Source organism: Lissotriton vulgaris, chromosome 10 (genome assembly GCF_964263255.1).
Source record: "Lissotriton vulgaris chromosome 10, aLisVul1.2, whole genome shotgun sequence".
Taxonomy (NCBI): Eukaryota; Metazoa; Chordata; class Amphibia; order Caudata; family Salamandridae; genus Lissotriton; species Lissotriton vulgaris.
Genome location: NC_141698.1, coordinates 193,210,181 through 193,235,462, shown reverse-complemented (window position 1 = coordinate 193,235,462; position 25,282 = coordinate 193,210,181). Strand labels below are relative to the sequence as shown.

At 46.2% G+C, this 25,282-nt stretch overlaps 1 protein-coding gene across 1 annotated transcript in view; it reads right to left on the bottom strand.

Annotated features, from left to right (window-relative positions):
* CLEC19A (C-type lectin domain containing 19A) overlaps positions 1-25,282 on the bottom strand; it is a 251,613-nt gene that overhangs the window by 43,296 nt on the left and 183,035 nt on the right. Inside the window, exon 3 of the mRNA XM_086942408.1 lies at positions 1,959-2,052. Within this exon, the coding sequence (XP_086798534.1) occupies positions 1,959-2,052 (94 nt within the window). The remainder of the gene's footprint in view (positions 1-1,958; positions 2,053-25,282) is intronic.

Here is a 25,282-nt window from a genome sequence, read left to right as displayed (position 1 = left end):
ATCTGCACTCTGCACTACCACTCTGCACTACCACTCTGCACTCTCAATCTGCACTCTGCACTACCACTCTGCACTACCAATCTGCACTCTGCACTCTCAATCTGCACTCAGCACTCTCAAACTGCACTACCACTCTGCACTACCACTCTGCACTACCACTCTGCACTACCATTCTGCACTCTGCACTACCACTCTGCACTCTGCACATAACGTCGTCACCCCGAAGGCCATCTCCTGCTCCCAACCATCGTTGTTCACAATGTCCCTATCCTTCACCACAGCACAGAGCAGAACGGCGCCTTCCCTCATAGACTGACATACAGCATGGTGCCCAGTAGGACTGCGCCAGATTTATATTTAGCTGGTGTCGCAGCCGCCCAAACTCACACTGTGAACCCAAAGTAGGGCATGAAAAGCGCACTCTTTACCTCTTACTGAACTTGCCACCCGTAACAATCAAATGTTCACAATAAGCCTGAAAGTTAAAATCTTTTTAAATGCATAATTGTTGGAATGAGTGAATGTTCAATATCATCCGAAATTGCACTTTCCCACTTATTTTTATCGCAGCTAAGAGTGGCAGTCAAATATACAGCTGGTACCGTGTTCTTCCCTCGTTATTCCACTTACCATGTCAGCCGCTTAAATAAACAAACTGGCAAGCCAGCCCGAAGCACCCACCACGTCGACCCTGAAGTATCACCTCACAGGGCTATCAGTGCTCTAAAACAAACTCGCTTTACATTCCATGTTCAAACAAGGAGGTGCAAGCTGGCTGAAAACTGTAAACCTTTTATTCCAAACAAACATTGTAAATTTCGGTAAAAGCATTTCAGCTATTCAAACATTTAAATTAGCCGAGTAAACCTGAGATGAAAGGAGCAACAAAATAATGCATGGCGCGCGCCCACCAAAACGCACTGCAGAATGGTGAACGCACCCACAGCATCTGTATTCCATTAAGCACCTCCCTGACAGCTCCTAATTGATATTTATGGACGCCCGTGCTCGTAACCACACAGAAAATGCCACAAATGGCCGACGAAAATTACATATAGCCTATCGTGTCAAGGCTACTAAAAGGACAGCACAGCGAAGACGAATCACTATGCAGATGCCATAACACAAGCACGCGCACTAAGGAATCTATCTGGCCCGAGCCCTTAAGAAACTTTTTTTTTTTTCTTTAACATAAGAGCTCGAAGCTCCGCCCCACTTCGTGGTGACGGAGGCCGAGCCCTAAAAATGAACTCAAACTCCGACTTTTAATTTCGCAGATACCGAACACTTATTAAAGGTAATAAGGCAACCCAATATTATCCTATGGGAGAGGTAGGCCTCACAGAAGGGATAAACAAATGTAGGAGCTTTTCACTACCAGGACATGTAAAACGTAAAAGTACATGTCCAGCATTGTAATTACAATGCACCCTGTCCTGTGGGCTACCTAGGGCCTACCTTAGGGGTGACTTTTATGCAATAAAATGGGAGTTTAATGTTTGACAATGGGGGTGTATTGCTGAGTTGAATCAGTAGTTTAAGACCAAATTCAGGATGATATGGCAGTCCTGGTGCATGTTTAAGGGGCTACTTAAGTGCTGTAGGCACACTAGTACCATCTAATTAACTGGTCCTGGGTATATGGTATATCACTCTGAAAGGGACTTATAAGTAAATTAAATATGTCAATCAGGTGTAAGCCGATTTTATCATGTTTAAGGGAGAGAACAAAAGCAGTTTAGCACTGGTTAGAAGTGGTTAAGTGCATAGAGTCCTGGAGCCAACCAAAATGAATTTCAGTAAAAAAGGAGGGAAAAAGCAAAATGTTTAGGGAAAAAGAGCACACTCAGGCTGACAGGTGTAACAACTCTTTAATAAAGACACTGATGTAGCCCATTTTGTTTCTTCAACCAGACATTAAAATAAGAGAGCGTAATTAATACTCCATCGTTTCTCACCTGCCTTCTGTCGTGTAGTCCTATCCAGATATCAGTTGGTATTCCAGGGACTCGACTGTTCACCAGATCATAAACAAAGACATTTTCTTCCCAGCTGACAAGAGAGGCAGATAGAACAATGGCATATTAATGTTTACAGTAAAACATCACAAAAACAATATGGTTTAAATTATTGGCAACGAGGTGCGAGGTGAAACCTGTTCCTTTTGCAGGGGCAGATTTACAAACCCCATGCGCCACATTTACACCGCCATTGCGTCACTTCTGTCACGCAGCGGCGGCGTAAACCATGCCCCACTTTGCGCCTTTTTTACAACGTGACGCATCTAGGGAGATGCGTCACGCTGTAAAGCCCTGCGCCACATGAAACCTGCGTTAGGCTTCATGTGGGCATTGCGGCGCAGGGTGGGCGTTCCGTTGCAGGAACGCCTCGTAAAAGTGACGCAGTGAAATCTACAAGATATGTCAGTTTTACGTCCATACTGTGTCAATACCCTGCGCCTGCTTGAAGCAGACATAAGGAGTGACACAGCATGTTAGGCATAGGGCGCCCCCTAGTATTGCTGGAGCCGCGTAGCGCTTGCGACACGATTCCAGCAATACGCTGCCCTTACGCCACAGGATGCAACACGTATCACCCTCTCCTTGCGCCACGGTGCGCCACATTGTAAATGCGACTCATTTGTTGTGGCGCAGGGAGGGAATGGCGTGTCACATCTGTTCTGGCGCATCCCTGCTGATTTTGCAGAGATGCGCCAGGACTCGAAAATCTGCCCCACAGTCTTTTGAGCTTCCACGAATTGTGTGCATTCGAATTAGACCTTCTTTCATGCTAATCAAAATATCCCTGTGCCTACTTTTATGATAATAAAAATATCCCTGAGGAATTACCAATATTGAGCTGGTTATAATCAGGACCTCTAAGGGCCCTGTAATGTTTCGTTTGCAGCTCTATATGCTTTTTTAGTATGGGTCTGAAAATTATCTCCTTCAATGTAAATGGATTAAATAATAGGAAAAAATGCGTGCAATAGAATTATGGGCCAAATCTGAACAACCAGACGTGATTCTGCTACAAGAGACCCATATCCAAATGTAAAAAATTGAGGAGTTTTCCATGCTCAAAGCCTGGTCGTCTTATCGAGGATTCTCCTCATTTTCGGAGTCAAAGAGGGGCGTGGCGCTCTTTTTTAGTAAGAAGTTAAATGTCCAGATTGTCCACACAGAACAAGGGGGATTAGGTCGTTGGTGTTGGGCTACATGTGTTATTCCAAATAGAGTAAGCCCTGTGACTTTGGTTAGTTTTTATGCCCCAGTAGAGGATAGACCAGACACCTACGAGGAATTGTTTCAATCTCCTTTAATGGTTAAAGGTGAGATCTTTATAGGTGGGGATCTCAACATAACCATGAATGCAAAATTGGACTTCTCTAGTCACTTGAAGAAACAATTCAAACCTAAATCCTTGAGATCAATTAATAATAATATGTCTTTATTTGATCTCGTTGACCCCTGGCGTACTCAGAATCCTTCTAAAAAAGAATTCACCTGCTGGTCTGGCAGGTATAAATCCTCTTCTCGGATTGATTTTTTTTCTCATCTCACGTCAAATAAAGTTCCTTAGGCAAACGATGCTCCATAATGGTTTCTCGGACCACGCAATGATAATTTTGGAACTGGCATTAGTTGATAAGGTTAGACCTTTAAAACACTGGATGTTTAACAAAAAATACTTGAGCGACGATACATGGGTGGTAGGTATTAAAAATGAGATCTCGGAGTTCATCATTCGTAATATGGGAACTGCTCCTCTTAACTGTGTGTGGGATTCTCTTAAGGCCTATATTCGGGGATTAGTGATTGGGAGAGACGCTGCAGACTCTTTAGCAGCCAAAAATAAGAATAAATCTCTGCAGCAAAAAATTCAGGCCTTGACTGTTCTTAGGCAACAAAACTCAGCTAGTATTATTCAGGAACAATTAAACAAGGCAAAAAGAGAACTTTGTCAACATTTCTATACCCTTAGTGAAGAGATATTTTTTAAGAGTTCGCAAAAGATATACGAGGAGAGTAATTTTACCGGCAAATTCCTGGCGTGGCAGGCCAGAGAGCAAGCCGCTTCTAATCTCATTCATTCCTTAAAGTCTCCGGGCATTCTAATAGATACATCTGTTCCTGTAGAAATCGGAGAGATAATGGTTGCACACTATAGGAAGATCTATAATACTCAATCCACTATAGATCGGCAAAAGTTATTAAATTATCTGGCTAAAATTTCCCTGCCTGTTCTTTCTCCTTTAGAACAATTTACTATGGTTAATCCATTTACAAGAGAAGAAGTAGAGCGTGTTGTGCAAGATCTACCAATAGGTAAGGCATGTGGGCCTGATGGGCTTCCAACAGAATTTTTTAAGATTTTTTTCAGCTCCTTTGCTGAACTCTTTGTACAGTTAGTAAACTTTATGTTGGATGGTGGCTCAGTCCCTGATTCATTCCGGGAAGGAACCGTGGTTAGCTTTCTAAAAAAGGGCAAGCCGCCTAATGATCCAAATTCATATAGACCTATTACGTTATTGAACACGGATTATAAAATCATCACTAAATTATTATCTATTCGTTTCAATTCCTTTTCTTCAGATTTGATTCATACAGATCAAAACGGCTTTATTGCCGGCCGACAATTATTATCTAACACTCACTTTTTAATTGAGGCTTTAGATTATTTTGAAACACGACGGGTTCCTGCGTTAGTTTTACTATTCGACGCTGAAAAAGCTTTTGATTTGGTGGTTTGGGAAACACTTTTTATTATTTTAGATCACTTTGGGATTCCAGTAGCTATTATAAATCTGATTCAGAACCTTTACTCAAAGGCTCAAGCCAATATTATTATTAATGCAGAGTCAGTGGGCCTGGTGCCGGTTAAACGCGGTACCAGACAAGGATGCCCGCTCTCTCCCGTTTTATTTGCATTTTTTATTGAACCCTTAGCAACTGCAATTAGGAAATCTGCTTATATTCTTCCCCCTATTACCTCGATGCCTAAAATTAAATTATACGCAGACGATATAATTTTGTTAATTAAACCTGAATTGCAATGCCAAACTTATGCTCTGCAAATATTTGAAGAGTTTGAAGCTTTTGGCGGATATCGTATCAATAAAAAAAAAACTGGAATCCTGGTTTGTGGTGGTTCCGATCCTGAACTCCATCCTGATCTAAGACTTTGTATTAATAATAAACCGAAAAGATATTTAGGGGTTCTTTTCTCTTCTTCTGTCTCAGACCTTTACAGGCTCAATTCTGTGCCCCTTCTTCATAGAGTATGTTCAATGTTGGAAAGATGGAACCCTCTACCATTATCTATTTTAGGACGGGTAGCACTAATTAAAATGTCAGTTCTTCCTTTATTTAATTTTCTGTTCGCAACCATTTCCTGCTTTTTACCCAGATCGTTTTTCGCTAAAACAGAATCTTTGTTCTCATCTTTTATTTGGGCCAAAAAGACCCCACGAATAGCTTTAAATACATTATATGAGGATAAGGAGCAAGGAGGGCTTGCTCTTCCAAATCTGAAAGATTATTACAATGCGTATTTAGCCCAATTCCTAGCGAGATTTAAAGACAGTAACCAGAAACTCTTTATCAACTTTTTTTTAAATTTAATTAGCCGAGAGACCCAGATTCCCTCTCCTCTTCAAATATTTAAATCACCCAAACTGGTTCGTTACAAGGTCTTAAACTGGTTTTTTAAGAAGCGTTCTGCAATGCTTAAAAGATATTCCCTCCCTTTTCTTAATCTAAGTTCCTCTTTATATAGCGCATTTTCTTTTTTAGGGACGGATATAAGTTTGGAAATAGTAGAAAATTGGCATAGGACAGGGTTTACAATGTTAAAAAACTTTATGAAAGACGGAGCCTAGATTACCCTTTCAGATATGGCTCCTCTAGTCCAAGGCAACCTTTTAATGTTGGGCTCATATAAACTGATTTACAGTGTATTGCGTCAACTGGATCTTACACTTCTTTCTCCTCCTGTCCAGCTATGTAGTGAACTGTTTATTTCTATACATGAGAAGAAACCAGGGGAGTGGAAACGCTCTTTAACACAGAATAAGGCCCCGGATCTTTATCTTAAAGCAGTTCATAAATGGCAAGGGCAGGAAAATTTAGCATTAACTTCTACTGTGTGGCAGAAAATTAATAGACTGAACTTCTCTGTACTAAGAGGTGCTAATTGGCGCAGAATGCTGTTTTTTAGTAAGTGGCTCCTGTATTATACCCCGGCGATTGTATCTAAAATGTATCCCAATAGCTCATCTAACTGCTTCCGGTGTTTGAATTATAATCCCGCCAATTGGTCTCATGTTATTGCTTTCTGTCCCAAAATAGCATCCTTTTGGGAGGATATCTTTGCATTTCTTCAAAATCAACAGAAAATTATGATTTCACAGAATGTTAAATTGATTTTGTTTGGCTTTGATTTAGAGCTGATGTTAACTGGGCAACTAGTCAAACTATTGTATATAGCTATGGCTGTGGCTAGATCATTATTACTTCAGAACTGGCGTTCACATTATTGCCCTACGGTACAAGAATGGCGCCATAAAATGGAGAGAGTTAGAAAATGTGAACAAAGTTATGCTCAAAGAATTGGGGTGGTTCGGAAATTTGAGAAAATCTGGGAATCGTATTTTGTTTAATGAATATTGGGAATGTTACGGAATGTATTTTTATTTATATTCTCTATCGAATACGTCTGGTTCCGAACTCATTCGGCATATGTTAGTATATTTCTGTGTTGTGGTGCATCCAAGACTTCAATAAAAAAAAAAGTAAAAAAAAAAAAAAAAGGACCAATGGAATTATACGATTTTGCGACTGAGGCGTTTTATGGGTAAATACAGGTTTGCCAAATATGCCACATAATCTATAATCTGTTACATAATTTGCGGATATTTACAAAAACAAATAATTTCTAGCTCAAATTGATCAAAGGTTACTAACAATGTGGTGACACGTTTTACAATGTAGTGGAACAGCTTTTCAAAGGTTGACTGGCCACCTTTCTGTTGCTTGTTGCTGTATTTGGGTGTTAAACTGTTACTAATGAGGTGAAACCTTTGCTAAACAGTGTTAACCTGTGTAAAAATGACAAAATAAGGAAACAAAACTTACACAAAATGTGCCGCACTATACCACATAATTTGGTCTTCCTCTAACAGATAATTTCAGAGGCCATGCTCACAATCACCCTACAGTAAAAGCCTGCATGCTTGTGCTAATGTAACATGAGGTTCAGCTGTGTAAGCTAACATATTCTTGAAGTATCTTATGGAAAGGCATAGTTTCTGTCACAGGTAAATGATTTAAAATATAATTTTCCTTGATATTTACATTTCCTTAGTTGACATTTTTATTAAACACAACTTATTTATACATTTGCAGTGCATATGTGATATAAAATGTGGACTAAAGCACTGGGATGTTGTACCACTCTAGTGCTCTCAAATCTGAGGCTTGCTCATTAGAGCCTAAGACTTGATGGGGGAGCATTCTTTCCTCTTTTCATACCATGTCAGCACCTGGCGCCTCGATGTTTTTAGCGGATGTATGACATTACAACGCATGCTTTTACATCGCATGCTTTTACATCGCAGCTTTTACAACGCATGCCTTTACAACGCATACTGTTGAGGGGTGCTGGATAGTGAATAGTTTAATTTACTATTCCAACTCCAGTCCAGGTGGATAGTAGGGAAGGTGTTGGATAGTAAATTAAATCTATTCCATATCCTAGAGCGCCCCCCAGCGCAATGCGTTGTAATGGTTTGCGTTGTAAAAGTTGCGATGTAAAAGCACTGCGTGGTAAAAGTTGCGTTGTAAAGGATGTTTCCCGTTTTTAGCATCTCCACTGCACCGCCTCCCATCCCCCCAACACCTATAGGAGGCAGCATCGCTCTGTGGCAGAGGCTGCACACTCTCTCCTGCCCCAAAAAAGATTGAGAAGACTGCGATGCCTGTCCAGCCCTTTTCTACCCAACAGGCCTTTCCTTTGCATGGACAGGCAGTAGATAAAAGATATGGTGGTGGGACCACTAAAGAAGACTTACATCCTTGCCAGATGTATACTCACATTTTCAGGGGTGCCAGCAGAGCACTTGAAAGGACAACATTCTGCAGCCAAGGTGTCCACCAGCAATCAAAGAAACACTGAGAGGCAGTACAGACCCCATTCCTGGTGCGGCCATCAACAAAGAAATCCTCTCATTACATCAGCACCCACTGCTCACCACTTTGTCACTGGCCATGGGTTTGGTTCTACCAATAGGAGTTGATAGTCTGAATGTTTATCACATCCATACTTTCGTCACAAACCTTATTCCTTATAAGAGGGTAGTAGCCCAGTCGACAGTGGAAGACAATTAAGAGTTGTGTGATCAAAAAATGTTACTAACCCTCCTGTGGTGTGGGAGGAGGACTTACTGCTTATAGCAGCCTATAGATTTTGACCTATGAAGTGGAATGGAGTTCCCATTTTGTCTGAAATCCACTTACTGCACCATCTATAAATATTTGTAGGAGTGCTAGAAAGCTGGAGCCCATCTTTTTAGACATTGTTCAAAGACATTTATTTCACTCTATCATGAGCAAATATAAACACTTGTACTGCTTTAAAGGAATTCTTCTTGCCACTCTCTGTTTAAGCAAAAACGTTTATTTTTCCTCACACTCAAAATATAATTGATCAACAATTTAAAAGTAATCTCCACTAGAGCCAAATTGTCAAATCTGCTAACTTAGAGCTATAATGATCAAAGGATCTCATTGCCCCGAAGGACTCATACCAACCATATGTTGTAAGGACATATCTCACACGGTGACTGTAGTTGACTGCTTTACCACCTCACAGTAAATGGGAATAAAAGAAAAATCATAACAATTGGAGAAAAAAAATTAGACATGTGTTTGGCAAATAGCAGGGAATAGTGTGGAAAGAGTAGCCTTATACATATACTTAGGTTTCATCTTCTCCAGTTCCTTAAGCTGGGCAGAGCACTTACAACACACTGATGTTGGGTAGACAGTGTCCACAGGTGGCTTAATCAAGTTTCATTCTGAGTACAGGAGTTCTCTGTCTCTTCTGTTATTGGCCTTTAAAGGTAAATAACCCCTGTATGCTCTTTATGGAGGCATTCATAAAGAGCACCTGTGATGTAACAGAGAGGGGTAAACAGCGTTTACAACGCTGCCATTACATTGTGGTGTTTTTACAACAAGGTTGTTACAACGACCGCGTTGTTAGTACACAATACCTTTACATCGCAAGTCATTAGATCGACTTGCTGTAGGGGGCGCTCTAAACTAAGGAATAGTATAATTTACTATTCCAACACCTTCCCTACTGTTGCACACTGTGGAGTTAGAATAGTAAATCATACAATTCCTAAGTCCAGCTCGCCCCCTACAGCAAATGGATCTAATGACTTGCGATGTAAAGGCATTACGTTCTAACAACGCGGTTGTTGTAACAGCCACGTTGTAATGGAACGCGATGTAATAGCATGCGTACTAACATGCTATATTCACGGAGATGCAAACAAAACAGGTGATGGACCGAATGTGGATCAATGTCACACATTCATCCCAGTCAAAAGATCTGGGCCCAAATCCATCGTTTTTTTGCACTCCACACCACCCTGGGTTAGACAATGGCGATATGCAAATCAGCTCTGACCCTGTGCCCCATGGGAACAGTCCAGTCCGAACTACAAAAGCCATGTCCTTCCCAGAACGGAATCAAGCATCCGAGGACCGGACCGGTTTCGAGGTAACACCTCTCATCAGCCCGGCTAGCTTGACTCCAGTGGTGTGGAGTGCCTGGGACCCACGTCTGAGCATCCCCAGCGCACTTATGGCGGTATTGCAAACAAAACAGGTGATGGACCGAATGTGGATCAATGTCACACATTCATCCCAGTCAAAAGATCTGGGCCCAAATCCATCGTTTTTTTGCACTCCACACCACCCTGGGTTAGACAATGGCGATATGCAAATCAGCTCTGACCCTGTGCCCCATGGGAACAGTCCAGTCCGAACTACAAAAGCCATGTCCTTCCCAGAACGGAATCAAGCATCCGAGGACCGGACCGGTTTCGAGGTAACACCTCTCATCAGCCCGGCTAGCTTGACTCCAGTGGAGTGCCTGGGACCCACGTCTGAGCATCCCCAGCGCACTTATGGCGGTATTGCAAACAAAACAGGTGATGGACCGAATGTGGATCAATGTCACACATTCATCCCAAAAGATCTGGGCCCAAATCCATCGTTTTTTTGCACTCCACACCACCCTGGGTTAGACAATGGCAATATGCAAATCAGCTCTGACCCTGTGCCCCATGGGAACAGTCCAGTCCGAACTACAAAAGCCATGTCCTTCCCAGAACGGAATCAAGCATCCGAGGACCGGACCGGTTTCGAGGTAACACCTCTCATCAGCCCGGCTAGCTTGACTCCAGTGGTGTGGAGTGCCTGGGACCCACGTCTGAGCATCCCCAGCGCACTTATGGCGGTATTGCAAACAAAACAGGTGATGGACCGAATGTGGATCAATGTCACACATTCATCCCAGTCAAAAGATCTGGGCCCAAATCCATCGTTTTTTTGCACTCCACACCACCCTGGGTTAGACAATGGTGATATGCAAATCAGCTCTGACCCTGTGCCCCATGGGAACAGTCCAGTCCGAACTACAAAAGCCATGTCCTTCCCAGAACAGAATCAAGCATCCGAGGACCGGACCGGTTTCGAGGTAACACCTCTCATCAGCCCGTCTAGCTTGACTCCAGTGGTGTGGAGTGCCTGGGACCCACGTCTGAGCATCCCCAGCGCACTTATGGCGGTATTGCAAACAAAACAGGTGATGGACCGAATGTGGATCAATGTCACACATTCATCCCAGTCAAAAGATCTGAGCCCAAATCCATCGTTTTTTTGCACTCCACACCACCCTGGGTTAGACAATGGCGATATGCAAATCAGCTCTGACCCTGTGCCCCATGGGAACAGTCCAGTCCGAACTACAAAAGCCATGTCCTTCCCAGAACGGAATCAAGCATCCGAGGACCAGACCGGTTTCGAGGTAACATCTCTCATCAGCCCGGCTAGCTTGACTCCAGTGGTGTGGAGTGCCTGGGACCCACGTCTGAGCATCCCCAGCGCACTTATGGGGGTATTGCAAACAAAACAGGTGATGGACCGAATGTGGATCAATGTCACACATTCATCCCAGTCAAAAGATCTGGGCCCAAATCCATCGTTTTTTTGCACTCCACACCACCCTGGGTTAGACAATGGCAATATGCAAATCAGCTCTGACCCTGTGCCCCATGGGAACAGTCCAGTCCGAACTACAAAAGCCATGTCCTTCCCAGAACGGAATCAAGCATCCGAGGACCGGACCGGTTTCGAGGTAACACCTCTCATCAGCCCGGCTAGCTTGACTCCAGTGGTGTGGAGTGCCTGGGACCCACGTCTGAGCATCCCCAGCGCACTTATGGCGGTATTGCAAACAAAACAGGTGATGGACCGAATGTGGATCAATGTCACACATTCATCCCAGTCAAAAGATCTGGGCCCAAATCCATCGTTTTTTTGCACTCCACACCACCCTGGGTTAGACAATGGCGATATGCAAATCAGCTTTGATCCTGTGCCCAATGGGAACAGTCCAGTCCGAACTACAAAAGCCATGTCCTTCCCAGAACGGAATCAAGCATCCGAGGACCGGACCGGTTTCGAGGTAACACCTCTCATCAGCCCGGCTAGCTTGACTCCAGTGGTGTGGAGTGCCTGGGACCCACGTCTGAGCATCCCCAGCGCACTTATGGCGGTATTGCAAACAAAACAGGTGATGGACCGAATGTGGATCAATGTCACACATTTATCCCAGTCAAAAGATCTGGGCCCAAATCCATCGTTTTTTTGCACTCCACACCACCCTGGGTTAGAAAATGGCGATATGCAAATCAGCTCTGACCCTGTGCCCCATGGGAACAGTCCAGTCCGAACTACAAAAGCCATGTCCTTCCCAGAACGGAATCAAGCATCCGAGGACCGGACCGGTTTCGAGGTAACACCTCTCATCAGCCCGGCTAGCTTGACTCCAGTGGTGTGGAGTGCCTGGGACCCACGTCTGAGCATCCCCAGCGCACTTATGGCGGTATTGCAAACAAAACAGGTGATGGACCGAATGTGGATCAATGTCACACATTCATCCCAGTCAAAAGATCTGGGCCCAAATCCATCGTTTTTTTGCACTCCACACCACCCTGGGTTAGACAATTGCGATATGCAAATCAGCTCTGACCCTGTGCCCCATGGGAACAGTCCAGTCCGAACTACAAAAGCCATGTCCTTCCCAGAACGGAATCAAGCATCGGAGGACCGGACCAGTTTCGAGGTAACACCTCTCATCAGCCTGGCTAGCTTGACTCCAGTGGTGTGGAGTGCCTGGGACCCACGTCTGAGCATCCCCAGCGCACTTATGGCGATATTGCAAACAAAACAGGCGATGGACCGAATGTGGATCAAGGTCACACATTCATCCCAGTCAAAAGATCTGGGCCCAAATCCATCGTTTTTTTGCACTCCACACCACCCTGGGTTAGACAATGGCGATATGCAAATCAGCTCTGACCCTGTGCCCCATGGGAACAGTCCAGTCCGAACTACAAAAGCCATGTCCTTCCCAGAACGGAATCAAGCATCCGAGGACCGGACCGGTTTCGAGGTAACACCTCTCATCAGCCCGGCTAGCTTGACTCCAGTGGTGTGGAGTGCCTGGGACCCACGTCTGAGCATCCCCAGCGCACTTATGGCGGTATTGCAAACAAAACAGGCGATGGACCGAATGTGGATCAATGTCACACATTCATCCCAGTCAAAAGATCTGGGCCCAAATCCATCGTTTTTTTGCACTCCACACCACCCTGGGTTAGACAATGGCGATATGCAAATCAGCTCTGACCCTGTGCCCCATGGGAACAGTCCAGTCCGAACTACAAAAGCCATGTCCTTCCCAGAACGGAATCAAGCATCCGAGGACCGGACCGGTTTCGAGGTAACACCTCTCATCAGCCCGGCTAGCTTGACTCCAGTGGTGTGGAGTGCCTGGGACCCACGTCTGAGCATCCCCAGCGCACTTATGGGGGTATTGCAAACAAAACAGGTGATGGACCGAATGTGGATCAATGTCACACATTCATCCCAGTCAAAAGATCTGGGCCCAAATCCATCGTTTTTTTGCACTCCACACCACCCTGGGTTAGACAATGGCGATATGCAAATCAGCTCTGACCCTGTGCCCCATGGGAACAGTCCAGTCCGAACTACAAAAGCCATGTCCTTCCCAGAACGGAATCAAGCATCCGAGGACCGGACCGGTTTCGAGGTAACACCTCTCATCATCCCGGCTAGCTTGACTCCAGTGGTGTGGAGTGCCTGGGACCCACGTCTGAGCATCCCCAGCGCACTTATGGCGGTATTGCAAACAAAACAGGTGATGGACCGAATGTGGATCAATGTCACACATTCATCCCAGTCAAAAGATCTGGGCCCAAATCCATCGTTTTTTTTGCACTCCACACCACCCTGGGTTAGACAATGGCGATATGCAAATCAGCTCTGACCCTGTGCCCCATGGGAACAGTCCAGTCCGAACTACAAAAGCCATGTCCTTCCCAGAACGGAATCAAGCATCCGAGGACCGGACCGGTTTCGAGGTAACACCTCTCATCAGCCCGGCTAGCTTGACTCCAGTGGTGTGGAGTGCCTGGGACCCACGTCTGAGCATTCCCAGCGCACTTATGGGGGTATTGCAAACAAAACAGGTGATGGACCGAATGTGGATCAATGTCACACATTCATCCCAGTCAAAAGATCTGGGCCCAAATCCATCGTTTTTTTGCACTCCACACCACCCTGGGTTAGACAATGGCAATATGCAAATCAGCTCTGACCCTGTGCCCCATGGGAACAGTCCAGTCCGAACTACAAAAGCCATGTCCTTCCAAGAACGGAATCAAGCATCCGAGGACCGGACCGGTTTCGAGGTAACACCTCTCATCAGCCCGGCTAGCTTGACTCCAGTGGTGTGGAGTGCCTGGGACCCACGTCTGAGCATCCCCAGCGCACTTATGGGGGTATTGCAAACAAAACAGGTGATGGACCGAATGTGGATCAATGTCACACATTCATCCCAGTCAAAAGATCTGGGCCCAAATCCATCGTTTTTTTGCACTCCACACCACCCTGGGTTAGACAATGGCGATATGCAAATCAGCTCTGACCCTGTGCCCCATGTGAACAGTCCAGTCCGAACTACAAAAGCCATGTCCTTCCCAGAACGGAATCAAGCATCCGAGGACCGGACCGGTTTCGAGGTAACACCTCTCATCAGCCCGGCTAGCTTGACTCCAGTGGTGTGGAGTGCTTGGGACCCACGTCTGAGCATCCCCAGCGCACTTATGGCGGTATTGCAAACAAAACAGGTGATGGACCGAATGTGGATCAATGTCACACATTCATCCCAGTCAAAAGATCTGGGCCCAAATCCATCGTTTTTTTGCACTCCACACCACCCTGGGTTAGAAAATGGCGATATGCAAATCAGCTCTGACCCTGTGCCCCATGGGAACAGTCCAGTCCGAACTACAAAAGCCATGTTCTTCCCAGAACGGAATCAAGCATCCGAGGACCGGACCGGTTTCGAGGTAACACCTCTCATCAGCCCGGCTAGCTTGACTCCAGTGGTGTGGAGTGCCTGGGACCCACGTCTGAGCATCCCCAGTGCACTTATGGCGGTATTGCAAACAAAACAGGTGATGGACCGAATGTGGATCAATGTCACACATTCATCCCAGTCAAAAGATCTGGGCCCAAATCAATCGTTTTTTTGCACTCCACACCACCCTGGGTTAGACAATTGCGATATGCAAATCAGCTCTGACCCTGTGCCCCATGGGAACAGTCCAGTCCGAACTACAAAAGCCATGCCCTTCCCAGAACGGAATCAAGCATCCGAGGACCGGACCGGTTTCGAGGTAACACCTCTCATCAGCCCGGCTAGCTTGACTCCAGTGGTGTGGAGTGCCTGGGACCCACGTCTGAGCATCCCCAGCGCACTTATGGCGGTATTGCAAACAAAACAGGTGATGGACCGAATGTGGATCAATGTCACACATTCATCCCAGTCAAAAGATCTGGGCCCAAATCCATCGTTTTTTTGCACTCCACACCACCCTGGGTTAGACAATGGCGAAATGCAAATCAGCTCTGACCCTGTGCCCCATGGGAACAGTCCAGTCCGAACTACAAAAGCCATGTCCTTCCCAGAACGGAATCAAGCATCCGAGGACCGGACCGGTTTCGAGGTAACACCTCTCATCAGCCCGGCTAGCTTGACTCCAGTGGTGTGGAGTGCCTGGGACCCACGTCTGAGCATCCCCAGCGCACTTATGGCGGTATTGCAAACAAAACAGGTGATGGACCGAATGTGGATCAATGTCACACATTTATCCCTGTCAAAAGATCTGGGCCCAAATCCATCGTTTTTTTGCACTCCACACCACCCTGGGTTAGACAATGGCGATATGCAAATCAGCTCTGACCCTGTGCCCCATGGGAACAGTCCAGTCCGAACTACAAAAGCCATGTCCTTCCCAGAACGGAATCAAGCATCCGAGGACCGGACCGGTTTCGAGGTAACACCTCTCATCAGCCCGGCTAGCTTGACTCCAGTGGTGTGGAGTGCCTGGGACCCACTTCTGAGCATCCCCAGCGCACTTATGGCGGTATTGCAAACAAAACAGGTGATGGACCGAATGTGGATCAATGTCACACATTCATCCCAGTCAAAAGATCTGGGCCCAAATCCATCGTTTTTTTGCACTCCACACCACCCTGGGTTAGACAATGGCGATATGCAAATCAGCTCTGACCCTGTGCCCCATGGGAACAGTCCAGTCCGAACTACAAAAGCCATGTCCTTCCCAGAACGGAATCAAGCATCCGAGGACCGGACCGGTTTCGAGGTAACACCTCTCATCAGCCCGGCTAGCTTGACTCCAGTGGTCTGGAGTGCCTGGGACCCACGTCTGAGCATCCCCAGCGCACTTATGGCGGTATTGCAAACAAAACAGGTGATGGACCGAATGTGGATCAATGTCACACATTCATCCCAGTCAAACGATCTGGGCCCAAATCCATCGTTTTTTTGCACTCCACACCACCCTGGGTTAGACAATGGCGATATGCAAATCAGCTCTGACCCTGTACCCCATGGGAACAGTCCAGTCCGAACTACAAAAGCCATGTCCTTCCCAGAACGGAATCAAGCATCCGAGGACCGGACCGGTTTCGAGGTAACACCTCTCATCAGCCCGGCTAGCTTGACTCCAGTGGTGTGGAGTGCCTGGGACCCACGTCTGAGCATCCCCAGCGCACTTATGGCGGTATTGCAAACAAAACAGGTGATGGACCGAATGTGGTTCAATGTCACACATTCATCCCAGTCAAAAGATCTGGGCCCAAATCCTTCGTTTTTTTGCACTCCACACCACCCTGGGTTAGACAATGGCGATATGCAAATCAGCTCTGACCCTGTGCCCCATGGGAACAGTCCAGTCCGAACTACAAAAGCCATGTCCTTCCCAGATTGGAATCAAGCATCCGAGGACCGGACCGGTTTCGAGGTAACACCTCTCATCAGCCCGGCTAGCTTGACTCCAGTGGTGTTGAGTGCCTGGGACCCACGTCTGAGCATCCCCAGCGCACTTATGGCGGTATTGCAAACAAAACAGGTGATGGACCGAATGTGGATCAATGTCACACATTCATCCCAGTCAAAAGATCTGGGCCCAAATCCATCGTTTTTTTGCACTCCACACCACCCTGGGTTAGACAATGGCGATATGCAAATCAGCTCTGACCCTGTGCCCCATGGGAACAGTCCAGTCCGAACTACAAAAGCCATGTCCTTCCCAGAACGGAATCAAGCATCCGAGGACCGGACCGGTTTTGAGGTAACATCTCTCATCAGCCCGGCTAGCTTGACTCCAGTGGTGTGGAGTGCCTGGGACCCACGTCTGAGCATCCCCAGCGCACTTATGGCGGTATTGCAAACAAAACAGGTGATGGACCGAATGTGGATCAATGTCACACATTCATCCCAGTCAAAAGATCTGGGCCCAAATCCATCGTTTCTTTGCACTCCACACCACCCTGGGTTAGACAATGGCGATATGCAAATCAGCTCTGACACTGTACCCCATGGGAACAGTCCAGTCCGAACTACAAAAGCCATGTCCTTCCCAGAACGGAATCAAGCATCCGAGGACCGGACCGGTTTCGAGGTAACACCTCTCATCAGCCCGGCTAGCTTGACTCCAGTGGTGTGGAGTGCCTGGGACCCACGTCTGAGCATCCCCAGCGCACTTATGGCGGTATTGCAAACAAAACAGGTGATGGACCGAATGTGGATCAATGTCACACATTCATCCCAGTCAAAAGATCTGGGCCCAAATCCATCGTTTCTTTGCACTCCACACCACCCTGGGTTAGACAATGGCGATATGCAAATCAGCTCTGACCCTGTACCCCATGGGAACAGTCCAGTCCGAACTACAAAAGCCATGTCCTTCCCAGAACGGAATCAAGCATCCGAGGACCGGACCGGTTTCGAGGTAACACCTCTCATCAGCCCGGCTAGCTTGACTCCAGTGGTGTGGAGTGCCTGGGACCCACGTCTGAGCATCCCCAGCGCACTTATGGCGGTATTGCAAACAAAACAGGTGATGGACCGAATGTGGATCAATGTCACACATTCATCCCAGTCAAAAGATCTGGGCCCAAATCCATCGTTTTTTTGCACTCCACAGCACCCTGGGTTAGACAATGGCGATATGCAAATCAGCTCTGACCCTGTGCCCCATGGGAACAGTCCAGTCCGAACTACAAAAGCCATGTCCTTCCCAGAACGGAATCAAGCATCCGAGGACCGGACCGGTTTCGAGGTAACACCTCTCATCAGCCCGGCTAGCTTGACTCCAGTAGTGAGGAGTGCCTGGGACCCACGTCTGAGCATCCCCAGTGCACTTATGGCGGTATTGCAAACAAAACAGGTGATGGACTGAATGTGGATCAATGTCACACATTCATCCCAGTCAAAAGATCTGGGCCCAAATCCATCGTTTTTTTGCACTCCACCCCACCCTGGGTTAGACAATGGCGATATGCAAATCAGCTCTGACCCTGTGCCCCATGGGAACAGTCCAGTCCAAACTACAAAAGCCATGTCCTTCCCAGAACGGAATCAAGCATCCGAGGACCGGACCGGTTTCGAGGTAACACCTCTCATCAGCCCGGCTAGCTTGACTCCAGTGGTGTGGAGTGCCTGGGACCCACGTCTGAGCATCCCCAGCGCACTTATGGCGGTATTGCAGACAAAACAGGTGATGGACCGAATGTGGATCAATGTCTCACATTCATCCCAGTCAAAAGATCTGGGCCCAAATCCATCGTTTTTTTGCACTCCACACCACCCTGGGTTAGACAATGGCGATATGCAAATCAGCTCTGACCCTGTGCCCCATGGGAACAGTCCAGTCCGAACTACAAAAGCCATGTCCTTCCCAGAACGGAATCAAGCATCCGAGGACCGGACCGGTTTCGAGGTAACACCTCTCATCAGCCCGGCTAGCTTGACTCCAGTGGTGTGGAGTGCCTGGGACCCACGTCTGAGCATCCCCAGCGCACTTATGGCGGTATTGCAAACAAAACAGGTGATGGACCGAATGTGGATCAATGTCACACATTCATCCCAGTCAAAAGATCTGGGCCCAAATCCATCGTTTTTTTGCACTCAACACCACCCTGGGTTAGACAATGGCGATATGCAAATCAGCTCTGACCCTGTGCCCCATGGGAACAGTCCAGTCCGAACTACAAAAGCCATGTCCTTCCCAGAACGGAATCAAGCATCCGAGGACCGGACCGGTTTCGAGGTAACACCTCTCATCAGCCCGGCTAGCTTGACTCCAGTGGTGTGGAGTGCCTGGGACCCACGTCTGAGCATCCCCAGTGCACTTATGGTGGTATTGCAAACAAAACAGGTGATGGACCGAATGTGGATCAATGTCACACATTCATCCCAGTCAAAAGATCTGGGCCCAAATCCATCGTTTTTTTGCACTCCACACCACCTTGGGTTAGACAATGGCGATATGCAAATCAGCTCTGACCCTGTGCCCCATGGGAACAGTCCAGTCCGAACTACAATAGCCATGTCCTTCCCAGAACGGAATCAAGCATCCGAGGACCGGACCGGTTTCGAGGTAACACCTCTCATCAGCCCGGCTAGCTTGACTCCAGTGGTGTGGAGTGCCTGGGACCCACGTCTGAGCATCCCCAGCGCACTTATGGCGGTATTGCAAACAAAACAGGTGATGGACCGAATATGGATCAATGTCACACATTCATCCCAGTCAAAAGATCTGGGCCCAAATCCATCGTTTTTTTGCACTCCACACCACCCTGGGTTAGACAATGGCGATATGCAAATCAGCTCTGACCCTGTGCCCCATGGGAACAGTCCAGTCCGAACTACAAAAGCCATGTCCTTCCCAGAACGGAATCAAGCATCCGAGGACCGGACCGGTTTCGAGGTAACACCTCTCATCAGCCCGGCTAGCTTGACTCCAGTGCTGTGGAGTTCCTGGGACCCACGTCTGAGCATCCCCAGCGCACTTATGGCGGTATTGCAAACAAAACAGGTGATGGACCGAATGTGGATCAATGTCACACATTCATCCCAGTCAAAAGATCTGGGCCCAAATCCATCGTTTTTTTGCACTCCACACCACCCTGGGTTAGACAATGGCGATATGCAAATCAGCTCTGACCCTGTGCCCCATGGGAACAGTCCAGTCCGAACTACAAAAGCCATGTCCTTCCCAGAACGGAATCAAGCATCCGAGGACCGGACCGGTTTCGAGGTAACACCTCTCATCAGCCCGGCTAGCTTGACTCCAGTGGTGTGGAGTGCCTGGGACCCACGTCTGAGCATCCCCAGCGCACTTATGGCTGTATTGCAAACAAAACAGGTGATGGACCGAATGTGGATCAATGTCACACATTCATCCCAGTCAAAAGATCTGGGCCCAAATCCATTGTTTTTTTGCACTCCACACCACCCTGGGTTAGACAATGGCGATATGCAAATCAGCTCTGACCCTGTGCCCCATGGGAACAGTCCAGTCCGAAATTGTTTTTTGTAATTTTCTCCCTGAGTGTACTGGGGTAGCTCAGACGTGGGTCCCAGAGCCTCCACACCACTGGAGTCAAGCTAGCCGGGCTGATGAGAGGTGTTACCTCGAAACCGGTCCGGTCCTCGGATGCTTGATTCCGGTCTGGGAAAGATATGGCTGTGTAGTTCGGACTGGACTGTTCCCATGGGGCACAGGGTCAGAGCTGATTTGCATAAAGCCAATATCTAACCCAGGGTGGTGTGGAGTGCAAAAAACGATAGATTTAGGCCCAGATCCTTGTACTGGGGTGAATGTAAGACATTGATCTACATTCTGTCCATCAAATTGTTTTTTGTAATTTTCTCCCTGAATGTACTGGGGTAGCTCAGATGTGGGTCCCAGAGCCTCCACACCACTGGAGTCAAGCTAGCCGGGCTGATGAGGGGTGTTACCTCGAAACCGGTCCGGTCCTCGGATGCTTGATTCCGGTCTGGGAAAGATATGGCTGTGTAGTTCGGACTGGACTCTTCCCATGGGGCACAGGGTCAGAGCTGATTTGCATAAAGCCATTATCTAACCCAGGGTGGTGTGAAGTGCAAAAAACGATGGATTTAGGCCCAGATCCTTGTACTGGGGTGAATGTAAGACATTGATCTACATTCTGTCCATCAAATTGTTTTTTGTAATTTTCTCCCTGAGTGTACTGGGGTAGCTCAGACGTGGGTCCCAGAGCCTCCACACCACTGGAGTCAAGCTAGCCGGGCTGATGAGAGGTGTTACCTCGAAACCGGTCCGGTCCTCGGATGCTTGATTCCGGTCTGGGAAAGATATGGCTGTGTAGTTCGGACTGGACTGTTCCCATGGGGCACAGGGTCAGAGCTGATTTGCATAAAGCCATTATCTAACCCAGGGTGGTGTGGAGTGCAAGAAACGATGGATTTAGGCCCAGATCCTTGTACTGGGGTGAATGTAAGACATTGATCTACATTCTGTCCATCAAATTGTTTTTTGTAATTTTCTCCCTGAGTGTACTGGGGTAGCTCAGACGTGGGTCCCAGAGCCTCCACACCACTGGAGTCAAGCTAGCCGGGCTGATGAGAGGTGTTACCTCGAAACCGGTCCGGTCCTCGGATGCTTGATTCCGGTCTGGGAAAGATATGGCTGTGTAGTTCGGACTGGACTGTTCCCATGGGGCACAGGGTCAGAGCTGATTTGCATAAAGCCATTATCTAACCCAGGGTGGTGTGGAGTGCAAAAAACGATGGATTTAGGCCCAGATCCTTGTACTGGGGTGAATGTAAGACATTGATCTACATTCTGTCCATCAAATTGTTTTTTGTAATTTTCTCCCTGAGTGTACTGGGGTAGCTCAGACGTGGGTCCCAGAGCCTCCACACCACTGGAGTCAAGCTAGCCGGGCTGATGAGAGGTGTTACCTCGAAACCGGTCCGGTCCTCGGATGCTTGATTCCGGTCTGGGAAAGATATGGCTGTGTAGTTCGGACTGGACTGTTCCCATGGGGCACAGGGTCAGAGCTGATTTGCATAAAGCCATTATCTAACCCAGGGTGGTGTGGAGTGCAAAAAACGATGGATTTAGGCCCAGATCCTTGTACTGGGGTGAATGTAAGACATTGATCTACATTCTGTCCATCAAATTGTTTTTTGTAATATTCACGGAGAGGCATTCTTTGAAACGTATACTAAAACCTCCACCCAATATGAACATCGAGGCTGTCAAAGGTGAGGCTTGGCTAAAAATGTAGTTTTGATATGGTAGGAGTATATATGCCAAGATGTATAAAATCCCTGTCTTGAGGGAATCAAGCTAAAGTTTCCCAACTTGTTGTCTTTGTTGTGGTTGGGCCAGGCATCTCAATAATCCATTGGAGAGCAGGGACTGCAGTATTTGTCTACCTGGATGTCTAATACAGCGATGGTTCAGATACCTCAAAGCACACAGTTCTATTTGGCAGTGCCAACATATTTGCCCCACCTGACATGCACACTTGTTACAGTAGTGGTGCAAAGAGGAGGACTACACTTCCTGCACTATGAGACTGCAAAGTTGCAGCACTGACTCAGCCGAAAGGAAATATGGGGCAAATAATTAATATAGATATCTTAAAGTGTCTGTCGCAGGTCCCAGGTGGTGGAGCACTGCTCAAGCGCCCCTGAAGAGGAACCAGCATTGAAGATTTGCAGTCTAATGTTGGTGATTTGGTGTAGCAGTGACTCTGTCTTCCTGTACATATACCTGTTACCCAACCGACTTAGTTTAAATGCTTTATTTGCTATTCCTGGTGTGATGGCACAGACCAAGGCTAAAAAAAGGGAAATGCCTCAGCATTTTAAATAGCAACTTCACTTTAACTTGTTTTTATGGGATTGTTTTATGTATATATATTTGCGCTAGCAGACTTTAAAAACATTATGTATAAAGTATAATGCATTGTCACATGATGCTGCAATATATCTTATGGTTGGAATGCGCTTTGAAGATGTGGCAATTACATTTTTATGAAAAAGGATTGTTTCATGCTATGATTTTATAACTGGTTTTGTAATGTTGGTGTATCGCTTTAACAGACTTTATTTGTCTAAATAACCATTTTTGTAACTGACAAACTGACATTTCGAACGTCATGGATAAAGATCCCTATAGAACTAAATATTAATACCTACCCACTTCTGATAAAAACACTCAGGCAGGTGGATACTAAACTATCTACCCCAGCACCCACTAGAGGCCGCAATAAAAGTCAAATGCATTAGAAGCATTTCCATCCTCAGACTCAGAGATTGCCAGAGTTCCAGACAATTTCTCTTGAATGATGTTTCAGGTCCAGCTACCTCCAGCGTGTACCTGGAAGGCAGGGAATATTGTCCTAGTAGATGTCTACTGGAATTTGAAGAGATATACTTAAGTAAGAAATGTTGAAATGGTTCATCCAATAGGTGATGCCATTTTAGGAAGTAGACCAGCTTGCATTAAGTTAGCTAGTCGATGTTGTGTCAATACCTGGAATTAAAAAATGAGGTACAGCAGCAGCAGTATCTGAATCCGGTCATACAATGATGAGAACTATGCCCCAAGTGGAAACGTTTTGCCAGAGGAACGAATTAGGTGAATCAGATCAGTTGCTGTACAGTTAGAGCTTTTGTGAGCAATCTTAATTTTGCAGGTTATTTCATGTACCTGTTTTTGACTAACAAACGGGCTTCCAAAGGACTTGGGGGTGGAGGTTGTCTTTGTTTTATTGTGTAACTCTGTAAGTTGTAATATACATTATTCTTTTTACCAAGTAGCAATCCAGTAAATTAAAGTGGTGAAACCAGGATTCATATTCGAACCCTCATTCGGAGTTCGTTGGTAACATCGAGTCAGGTGCTAACCAGGTGTGCGCCTAAATTGGCATTGCGAGTCCTGCAAAATTTTCGTACTACCTCATTTTTTCCACACAGATTTCACTAGATAATGTGAAATGTATGCGGAGAATGCTAGCAACATTTCAAAACTGGCAGTTCTGAAAGAGGAAAGACAGTAATACGGTAAAATGTCTTAGTTTTGCCCTTCAGAGCTCACCGTGGGGGTCTTTAAAAGTAGGGAAACTAGATTCCTCCTTATCAGTATTTAATATCTCAGGTTTTCTGTAAATGATATACCTGCTGTTCCCACCTGCATTTTGCTCGAGTTAATCTGCTATGCTATTTCTGTGATGTAATTCAGTGATTCCAAATTTCATTTCAGGCAATGTTTATCAAAAATTACATGAAATTTCAGAGTCTTAAGTTTCCTAATATCCCTCCTTCCCCAGTATTCCAAAAAATACACACCCCTTATGCCCACTTATTAAAACATCATCACTATCAATTTTCAATATCGATTAACAACACCTAGACCTATATTTATTTTGAAAATGTGTCTAGTTATTGAGTCAAAATATTCGAAATCGTGGACCACATCTTCTTCTGGATCAATTATTCCTAAATGGAATACAGGTTGTAGTTGTGATCCAGTAGCGTACCAGCAACAGATACTCTACTACCATATACTCACCTGGGCCCATAAAACGCACACGATTGAGTGAACCACTGGATTTTTGTTAAGTTTCTTATATGTTTTCACAATATTCAGGATTAGTTATTTAACACTCCTAACTAACCTTTCACTAATCAAAAAGTTCTTTCCTCTGGTCGATGGACCAGTAGTTGAACTAGTTGATGGTGATAATTAACATAACTCAAACTATTCTTTTATTTAAAAGTAAATAACCACAGACTCAGGAAGGTTTACATCTTTATCTAAATTAAATGCTTGTGAACCATTCCAAAACACAGTGCAGTCACTAACATTCTCTGAAAAAAAATTACATTCATTAAATCCAAAAAACACATTTGCCACGGACTCATACAATAATCAAGGCTCAGAAAGGGAGAGGACAGAGAGAAAAGGACATTCAGCAATAAAAAGAAAAATTATAATTACCAAGGATGGTGTGAAAGACCAACCCCCTGGCCAAAGGGCTGGTAAGGGTCCCCAGGATAGGTCAGGAGACAAAGACTTCAGGACAGGATTCACAACAGGATAGTTGACCTCTCTAGAATACTGACGACTGCGCTGCACCCCTCTCTGACACTCTCTACCTCAGCGAGATTCTTCCGCGATCTTCTGATCTATGTAATGTAATGTATCCACTATTGATAAAGTGCTCTATCACCCCATGGGTATCCTGGCACTGAAGATAGAAGTTTTGAATCACATGCAGAGTTAGCCCGCCACAAGTGATGTAGCACTACACCCCGGGAAAAAGATGGGTTTTAAGTTTTTTTGTAAACTGTACGAACTCCTCTGATTCTCTGATGTTAAGTGGGAGGTTATTCCACAACTGTGCCGCTATCCAACTGAATGCTCTGCCACCAAATCTAGAAGTTCATACTCTGGTGGTACAGGCCAGGTAAGCAGTAGAGGAGCAAAGAGTTTTTGAAGGGGAGTACCAGACACATTTTTTCTGCAGAG